The sequence below is a fragment of the Raphanus sativus genome, chromosome 7, assembly GCF_000801105.2.
Source record: "Raphanus sativus cultivar WK10039 chromosome 7, ASM80110v3, whole genome shotgun sequence".
NCBI classification, from domain to species: Eukaryota; Viridiplantae; Streptophyta; class Magnoliopsida; order Brassicales; family Brassicaceae; genus Raphanus; species Raphanus sativus.
In genome coordinates this window covers 22487287-22496929 of record NC_079517.1, presented here as the reverse complement: position 1 = coordinate 22496929, position 9643 = coordinate 22487287, and the positions used below count along the sequence as shown (strand labels likewise).

The window sequence follows — 9643 nt, the reverse complement described above, 5'->3', positions numbered from 1 at the left end:
ACCTAACCCCCTCTCCCCTCTTGTGAATCTTTATGGATCAGATCCAGAGTGGTGACCAACTCTTCTCCTTTTCCTAGATCCAGATCTACCGCTCCAAGAAACTAAGATGAGGACTTGGATGTGAATTTATCTCTTGTTGAGTAACTGCAGACATAGTCCTTGTGTTAGATCTATGGTTTCTACTGTGATGTGTGATATGTGTGATTGATGAAGCCCTAGTCATGCTAGGGCGGTGATGAATTGAGTTGGAAGTGTCTAAGTGATGATAAGTTGAGACTATGTGTTAAGTGATAAGTGAAATGAGTAAGTGAAAGTTGTCGAGTAAGACGAGAAGTGAAGTATAAGTATGAGTCTGTGTTAGTGTAGTTGTCATTGAACCTTTTTTATAGTCCTGCTTGGACCACCGAGAACGGGTGGACGTCTAGAGTCTAGGACCCGTGGGACAGTAGCCTAACAAGAGGTACCCACAGGAAGTGTTGTGATGTGAAAGGTACCGCCCGAGGGCGGGATACAAATAAGAAAAAGTGTAGAGGCGCCATAGGATTGAGTCAAACCGAAAAGTTGCTGTGTCGGGCTATGAATGGCCGGGGGCAGACAGAGCCAGTGGGCCAACGTGCTGCAATCCGGTTAGCCTTTAGGAAGCTGGAGAGGGGGACGGATTTCCCGAGAGAGGGCACCCCTTCCAGGTTAGGCCGGTACGAGGTGGGACGTCCGTAAACAGCTATAGGTCCTACGTCTAGGTTGATTGGTGTTAGTTTGCTCTTTGTGTGCTTGGATCTTTAAAACTTATGACTGTGTTGACTGTTATTGGGCTTGAGTCAGTTCGTGGTTCTTGGAGCCTGTCCTCACTGAATATTCTGTACTCATCCCTCCTTCTTTTCAGGTATGGCTGGGAGAGAGCAGGAGTAGGAGTTCGTTTGGTGCCAGTTGTTTTTAAGTTTCTGTTGCTTTTCGAACTATTTATATTCGAGTTTTGCTTATGTTATTGAATAATCTATCATCGTATTGAGTTTCGGTTTTATGTAAGACGATCTTAAGTTTTAATAAAGGGATTTTGAACGATTTATGGAAATCTGAGTATTTTTTATAAAAGTCCCCGGGATAGGGATGCTACATCTTATCCCTTCACCATTTAACAAATAACTTCTTCAACTCTTCTCTCCCTCTTTCGTGTTTTCTACATCTCTCTTAAAACTTCCACTTCTTCTCTAATGGTACAACGAAAACTCTGGATACATCCATTCATGTTTTCTGATACATCACCTCTCGGTCAAACCGTGAAACTGAACACTTTTCTGAGGTTCTCTTTCTATGTAACAACTCTCTCCTTAATCCGTTTTTTTCTCAATCGTTTCACAAGAAAAATAAATTAGCTTATCAGCTTCAACTCTATCTCCAGATTGGTCTCCCAGCAAGAGCATGTATACCTTCTTTTTTTCTTTTTTTTTTTAACTAGAGCATGTATACCTTCGATGGCAAGTTTTCTTTGATTGATCTCTGCTCCAAGCCTCTCAACATCGAACTTAGTGACGTGGTTTCGTCTCTCATTGGATTGGTGCCTCTGTTTCTCTGAAACTCCCATGTCGATGGCTCCATTCTGGTTCTAAGCGATCTCTCACCACCGTGGATCTATCGATGAACTTGCTTCGGGTCTGATGCCCACTTTATCAAGCCTTGGTTCTTGAATCGGACTGAAATTTCAGGTGGGATGAATCTTAACGACTTGAGAGTTTAGGATCTCGCCCATAAAAACATTATGACTGAAACAACAACAAAACGACTACAACGTTCGGGTTTCAAATCAGAAAGGAAAACTGGGACGTTACCATTTCTCTTTACTGACTTTGAAAACGTGAGGTATGAAACGACTACAAATTTTCTTTTTTATTATATATGTTATTTGGAAAATTTTAAAAAGAAAACTAAACAAAAAAAAATCAGTGAAAATATTTAACTGTAATAATTTAATTCATTAAAAGTATCCGTGTAAGCGTGAATGTGACATATAGAAAACTGACTTCTCAAATAACCTTATAGAGATTGACATCTAACTACTCAAAGGTCAAATATAAGAAAACAAAATAACTAAAAAATATTTATATTTGCAAAGATAAGTATATGCCATCATATACATTATTTATATGTAAATAAATGATAGCTATATAAATATTTATACTAACCTTAGGAAATATTATATGCTCAGTTGACCGGAAAAACCTTAGGAAATTCTAAAACTTCAGTTCCTATGATATATTTCTTATGATGGTTTTTTGGTCTAAATACATAAAATTATATATTTGTTTTGCTTAGACAAGCGATTAAAAAACTGCCAAGTCATATTCAGGTTATAAAAAATAACAAAAAAAAATAAAATTTTGATGTTATAAAGTTCTAAACTTTAAACCCAAAATAGTAAACGATAAATCCTAAATCTCAAAATCTTAAACCTTAATCCAATGATTTATAGTTTTAGAGTTTTAGAGTTTATAATTTGAATTTTAAAACTTATGGTTGGTAATGGTATCAACAAAATTCTAAATATGTTAACAAAAACTCTAAATCCGTAGAGGTCAAACTTTAAACACAAAACCTAAATCCAAAACCTTAAACTATAGAATCTAGGATTAAAGTTTGCAACGTTAAAGTTTTCTTTTCACAATTAATATTACTTTTTAGGAGGTGAACAAAGAAAAATTCTAATTTTTTAGATGCCATCGATTTGTATTTTTTTCCTTTGCTTTTAGTTAAAAACAAAACAATCTCACTTAACATTTAGACCAAAAAAAAAACAATCTCTAAAATGATTTAAATTATTTACAAAGGTAAGGATTACACTACAAGAAAACGCGTCTATAACAACGACGCGTTACGAGGAAATTATTTCCTCGTAAATGGTGTTTACGACGACGTTACGAATAAATAAATATTCGTCGTAAATTCGTTGTAAAGTTACAACGAAATTGTTTCGTCGTAAACCCAATGTAATTTTACAAGGCTTTTACGTGGAAAGCCCAATTCGTCGTAAATTCATTGTAAATATACAAGCCATTTACGACGAATCATGTAACCGTTACTTTTGGTGAAAAACGTGCATATAGTGTGGTTTAAAGTAACTAACTTCGTTGTAAAATCATTGTAAATTTACGAGTGCTTTACGTGGAAAGCCCAATTCGTCGTAAACTCATTTTAAATATACAAGCCATTTACGACGAATCATGTAACCGTTACTTTTGGTGAAAACGTGCATATAGTGGGGTTCAAAAATAAACTAACTTCATTGTAAATTCGTTGTAAATAAGATGTAAAAACGATGTAAAAGCATAGTAAAGCTTTTCGTTGTAAAATCCATGTTATACATTCACCTACCACTTTGCGAAAATCGTCTATATATATGATCATTTCTCAATCAAATAACACACAAACGAAATCAAAGAAAAAAAACCAGAAAAAAAGAAAAACAAATGGCTGATGGCTTCAATATTTACGAGTTATCAAGTTGGATGTATTCGCATAAAGATGATTCCGGTAGAGTGACGGATGCATTTCTAAGCGGGCTAGAGACATTTATGCACCAGGCGGGCTGTACACCGATCACGCAGGAAAGCGGTAAGATGTTCTGCCCTTGTCGGAAATGCAAGAATTCAAAATTTGCTCGTAGTGAAACTGTATGGAAGCACTTACTAAACAGAGGATTTACACCACAATATTATATTTGGTATCAACATGGGGAGGGTTATGGTGGAAATGAAGCTAGTAGTAGTAATAATTTTGAAGATGCTGGTAATAGTGAAGAACAAAATCATTTGCATAATGAATCTAGTTATCATCAGGAGGAGCAGATGGTAGATCATGATAGGGTTCAAGACATGATTACTGATGCATTTTTAGAAACAACTACAACAATAGCTCATGAAACTGGAAATGTAGAAGAACCTAATTTGGATGCAAAAAGGTTTTATAAAATGTTAGATGCTGCAAATCAACCAATCTACACTGGTTGTAGAGAAGGTCTCTCTAAATTGTCTCTAGCAGCTAGGATGATGAACATTAAAACGGATCATAATTTACCTGAGAATTGCATGGATGCTTGGGCGGAGATGTTCAAAGAGTATTTGCCAGAAGACAACGTGTCAGCTGAGTCTTATTATGAGATTCAGAAATTGGTTTATAGTCTAGGGTTGCCTTCGGAGATGATAGATGTTTGCATCGACAACTGCATGATCTACTGGAAGGATGATGAGAAGTTAGAAGAGTGTCGATTCTGCAAGAAACCACGATTCAAGCCGCAAGGACGTGGGAGGAATAGGGTACCGTACCAAAGGATGTGGTACCTACCCATTAAAGACAGGTTAAAAAGATTATACCAATCGGAGAAGACTGCTGCATGGATGAGGTGGCATGCTGAACATGTCCAGAAGGATGGCGAGGTCGCTCACCCATCAGATGCAAGGGCGTGGAAACATTTCAACAAGGTATACCCAGATTTCGCTGAAAATATTTGGAATGTCTATCTTGGGTTATGCACCGATGGATTTAGTCCATTTGGTATGTCTGGGAGACAATATTCTTTGTGGCCAGTTATTCTTACGCCGTACAACCTGCCGCCGGACATGTGTATGGAACAAGAATTTCTATTCTTGACCATATTAATCCCTGGGCCGAAGCATCCAAAACGGTCGTTGAATGTATTTCTTCAACCACTGATACATGAGCTAAAGGAGTTGTGGTCCGACCCCGTGGAGAACCTTGGTGTTCGGTTTAACAAATTTGGTGTTGTGGATATCCATTCTGGGAGAAGATATAACAAATTCGAGCCTTTCATCTTAGCTTCCCAAGCCGAACAAGTTAGCTTCCTTCCATACCCTCGCCTTCGAAGTTCTGGGATAAATTGGTTAACTGCTATCAAAATAACACCTCGTGGACGGATTGTTGCTGGAGAAGAACCACCTTTGCAAGAAGAAGATGCAATCAATGAAGTTGAGGTACCTGATCAACAAACTGATGAAATTCTTTTGAACGACCCGGATAACCGTCAATATGAAGATCTTCCCGAAGATGTGACGGATGAAGCACGTGAAGATGAGTTCGATTGAAGCGATGATGATCATTGTAGTGATGTTGATGAGAACTCAAACGATTCTTCATGATGTAAAATATGTAACAAATGTTGATTTTTATTAGAAGATCTTATTTTCATATGTGTATCAAATTCTGTTTTATATAATATGCATTTAAAAAAAAAATTGGAGTTTATGGTTTCAGTTGGAAAAAGAGGTTGAATGTGTAAAAGATATGATAGTATAGATATGTAAGTTTGGGGTTTAGGGATTTGATTTTCGGGGTTTCACATATTTTGTTGTAATTTCGTTGTAAAAAAAACGCGGGCCTGGTACTTTTCTCGTAAAGGTTAGGTTCGTCGTAACTTCGTTGTAAAACATGAATCGGAGTTTAGGGATTTGATTTGTAGTTTCAAAGAGTCGTTGTAAACACGTCGTAAACAAAAAAAGCGGGCCTGGTACTTTCGTCGTAATTCCTGAAAGCACGTGTCCACGTAAATTCGTCGTAAACTGAAACACGGGCCTGGTACTTTCCTCGTAAACCAAAATAGCGGGCCTGGTACTTTCGTCGTAAACCCAAAAACGCGGGCCTGGTACTTTCGTCGTAATTCCTGAAAGCACGTGTCCACGTAAATTCGTCGTAAACTGAAACACGGGCCTGGTACTTTCCTCGTAAACCAAAATAGCGGGCCTGGTACTTTCGTCGTAAACCCAAAAACGCGGGCCTGGTATATTCCTCGTAAATTTACGACGAATTTACGAGGAACGTGTTTTCTTTATATATGCAACGCCTCCGAACGAGGCTTCCTCGTTCATTCCTCACAAATCTCTCTCTCTCTCTAAGGTAACTCCTCTCTCTCTCTCTCTAGTTAGTTTTTTTTTATAATTAGTTTAGGTGGTTAGTATAGGAAATTAGTTTAGAGAATTAGTTTAGGGAATTAGTTTAGGGAATTAGTTTAGGGAATTAGTTTAGGTGGTTAGTATAGAGAATTTTTTTAAAAATAATTAATTAATAGTGTTGTGATTTTTAATTATTTTTTTTTTAAATAATGTAGATCATGGCTCCTAGGAAAAAAACCACCACCGACTTATGATGAGATGTTTGGCGACGGTGTCGCGACGTCTTCTTCTTCCGGCGGCCGAGCATCTTCTGATGCCATTCCGGACTCTCAGACATCTCAGAGAGTTTGGAGTCCTCCTCCCGCACCTCACATGGCTCCACCTCCGCCACCAGCAGCTCAGATGGCTCCACCTCCTCCACCAGCAGCTCCGCAGGAGCCCATTCCAGGGCCAGAAGTTCATCCAGACTTGCGGGTGCCTCCTCATGCACCATACGCAAGATATACGGTGGAGGATTTGCTTTCCGCACCTGGACGGGAGGGTATGGACGTTTTGGACCCCGATAGACCGCCGGGTACTTATTGGTAAGTAAATTTATAATTTAAAAATTTCAAATCATTTTTATATATTTTATTAACAAGTTGGTTCAATTTGCAGGTTTGGGGCCAACAACCGTGTTTCCCGGAGCGTTTCAAAGACGATGAAGGGATACTTAGACGGAGCTTATCCAAACTGGAGCTTGACTCCAGATCACGTCAAGACCACTTGGTTTAAACAGTTTGCGGTAATTTTTCAATTTTCTTTTTAATATTTAATTTTATTATTTTTATTAATTATTAATTATTAATTATTAATGGTTTCATAATTTTGTTTGTTTCAGCAAAGGTGGAATTGGTCCTTAGGAATCACCGAAATGGTGAAGAAGGAATTCGAGGCAAAGGCGAAGACTCGCCTTACCAACACGGTCTCGGATTGGAAGGATAAGTGGGAGATCTACGGCTATGACGGGAAGCCCACTGGGGTCACCAAGGATGTATGGGATGGCCTCATCGCCTTTTGGAAGCTACCCAGCTCAATCCGGAAGGCCAACTCCTGCTCCGCTTCCCGTAGGACCAAGGATAAAGACGGGAATTTTCCTATGCTTCATACCACCGGGCAAAAACCTCATGCCGGGATCCGTCTCGATGCTGTAAGTTTTAGTTGTAATATTTATTTTATTAATAAATTTGAATTTCAATATTTAATATTTTATTATTGGTTTTTATAGTTTGAGAAGACCGGAGTCATGCCATCTTTGTCCGACCTTTTCAAGATGACTCACGCCAAACCGGACGGGACTTTTGTTGATCCTGCATCCGAGAAGCTCTTCAACACTGTGGCTGCTCGGGTTGATGAGCGGGAGACGCAACTCACCCAGCAGTCTCCGGATGGATTACCCGTCAAATTGACGACGGAAGAGGTCGACAGGATCTTCGAGGAGGTAAAATTTAAAAGCTAGTTTAAATTAATTTTACTATTTCAACAATATTAACTATTTAATATTATTTTTTGTAGGTCGCTCCAAGAAAGAAGGGCCGGACGGTGGGAATCGGTTCTGTCAACGAAGTCGCAAGGGCGACTTCGTCTTACTCTTCTAGACGGGTCCAAGAGACTTCTCAGATGCAGGCTCGATTGGATACCTAGCAGGAGCGTTTAGACTCTCTCGAGAACCTGTTAGATATTATGGTGATGGGAAACCCGACCATGCAGAGAGCGTTGGCGGCCAGACGAGAAGCTCTCGGGATGCAACAACGGGATCCCGATTCTACCGATCCAGTGGGAGGGGGAACGAGCGGAGAGGGACCGAGCGGGACCAACTACTTTGATGATGTATCGCTCCCGTAGATTTTTATTTTTATAATTTCGTTTTGTAAAATATTAAAACTTAAAATTTATTTATGGAATATTTATTTTCTAAACAATTGTTTTTTTATTATTTGAAATTTTAATTTTTATTATTTCCAATTTAATTATAAATAAAAATAAAATAATAAATGAAATTAATATAATTAATATAATAAATAAAATAACGATGTAAATTCGTCGTAAAGTTTACAACGAATTTACATCGAAGAACTCGTAAATACGATGTAAACAATTCCATCGAGTTTACAACGACGGAGATGTAAAGTCGTCGTAAATTTTACAACGAATTTACATCGAACTTTTACGTGTATTTTACATCGAAATATTTACAACTCCTTTACGATGAACCTTTACGAGTTAGTTACAACGAGGATTTACGTGGACATTACGACGAATACTTTCCTTCTCCTCTACGACGAATTCATTAACTCGTAACAGTTACGTGATGTTTACGACGAATCTTCTTTTACGACGGACGATTAACAACGAATCATGTTTTGAGGTAAATTCGTCGTAATCCCCTTTTTATAACGAATTTACAACAAAAAGCGTCCTGGTAAATAATATATTTTCTTGTAGTGTTAGGATATATTAATGGTTGGATACAACGAGTAGTCTGGTAGTTTTTGGTATTTGTATTCCTCTTGAATTTCAAATCTTTATACATATTATCTTGTAGCTTTTTGAGTTGCTTATTGACAATCATTAGATCCAAATGTTGAATATTATGCTATCTACTTTTTCAAAAAAAAAAAAGAATACAGTAGAACCTCTATAAATTAATAATGTTGGTACTTTAAAATTTTATTAATTTATAGAGATATTAATTTACAAAAATTTCCATTTTTAGATTTTTTTTTACTTTTTCCTATTTTTGTTTATAAAATAAGAAAATATTTAATTTTCCATATATACATTATTTAAATTTTCTAAATTTAATTTTCATATTATTTTATTATCTTTTTTATTATCTTATTTGGTGTACATTTTTATGTTTCATAGAATTGTTATGTGATATTTTGATATAATTTTACTAAATATTAACAAAATATATTGAAATATTAAGAAAATAGATGTATTTTTATTGTAAATATAAAACCAAAAATATAATGTTTATTTTGTACTTATATAAAAATATATATTTCTTTATTATTAATTTATGATTTTAATGGAACTATATATTTACATATGAATTTTAAAAATATTATTATCTTATTATTTTATCGATTTATATCATGTTTTACACCGGCCCAAATTGGGACCGGCGAAATTTATTAATTTATAGAAATTATTAGTTTATTGAGTATTAATTTATAGAGGTTGTATTGTATTATGCTATCTGAATCGCGGCCGTAGTTTTGGTAATATGAATAGTGAAAAATTAAAATATGGTACATGGCAATTAGAATTCATGCAGTATTCAGAACAGTTTTGTTTTAATAAAATAAACGTCGTGGTTTTGATAGAAAAAATATTGTCGTTTTGACATAAAATTAATGCGGTGTTGGATAAAAAATAATGTAAATAAATATATGAATACAACTAAGAGTTAACTACCGTTGTTACCATCTGGAATAAATTGAGTGTTGATGTTGATTTACCACACCAATTTTGACTAGTTTGACCAGTTTTAAGCCAATTTTACAGCTCTCCATTCAGTTTTTTCTTTTGGGTTTGATTCTAATTTCTTATTTCCATAGATAGATATTTACAAATTTTCTTTTGTTTTAGTTTTAAATTTTATCCAATATTGATTGATTCGGTACCATTTAGTTTTGTTTGGTCTAGTTCTTTTTTTTTTTGGTCTAGTTCATACTCGATCTGATATAGTTTAATTCTTT

General features: G+C 36.1%; 1 protein-coding gene across 2 annotated transcripts; it reads left to right on the top strand.

The window, feature by feature from the left end:
* The first annotated feature begins 1118 nt into the window (after positions 1-1118).
* LOC130497576 (uncharacterized) lies at positions 1119-7775 on the top strand. Of its 2 annotated transcripts, none has more exons than XM_056990487.1 (6): positions 1119-1857; positions 6113-6481; positions 6555-6681; positions 6778-7086; positions 7165-7377; positions 7452-7775. In XM_056990487.1, exons 1-6 carry the CDS (start codon positions 1757-1759, stop codon positions 7578-7580), a joined length of 1248 nt encoding a protein of 415 aa, XP_056846467.1. In that variant the 5' UTR covers positions 1119-1756; the 3' UTR covers positions 7581-7775. The 2 variants fall into 2 exon arrangements, with proteins under 2 accessions (XP_056846467.1, XP_056846468.1); XM_056990488.1 differs by lacking the exon at positions 1119-1857 and adding an exon at positions 5763-5901.
* Positions 7776-9643: the final 1868 nt, after the last annotated feature.

Bases quoted from the DNA above. Each gene is read 5' to 3' on its own strand.
- LOC130497576 (XM_056990487.1), top strand. From the start codon at position 1,757: ATGACTGAAACAACAACAAAACGACTACAACGTTCGGGTTTCAAATCA. The intron at 6,482-6,554 runs GTAAGTAAATTT...TTCAATTTGCAG, and splicing joins AGACCGCCGGGTACTTATTG to GTTTGGGGCCAACAACCGTG. The intron at 7,087-7,164 runs GTAAGTTTTAGT...TGGTTTTTATAG, and splicing joins CCGGGATCCGTCTCGATGCT to TTTGAGAAGACCGGAGTCAT.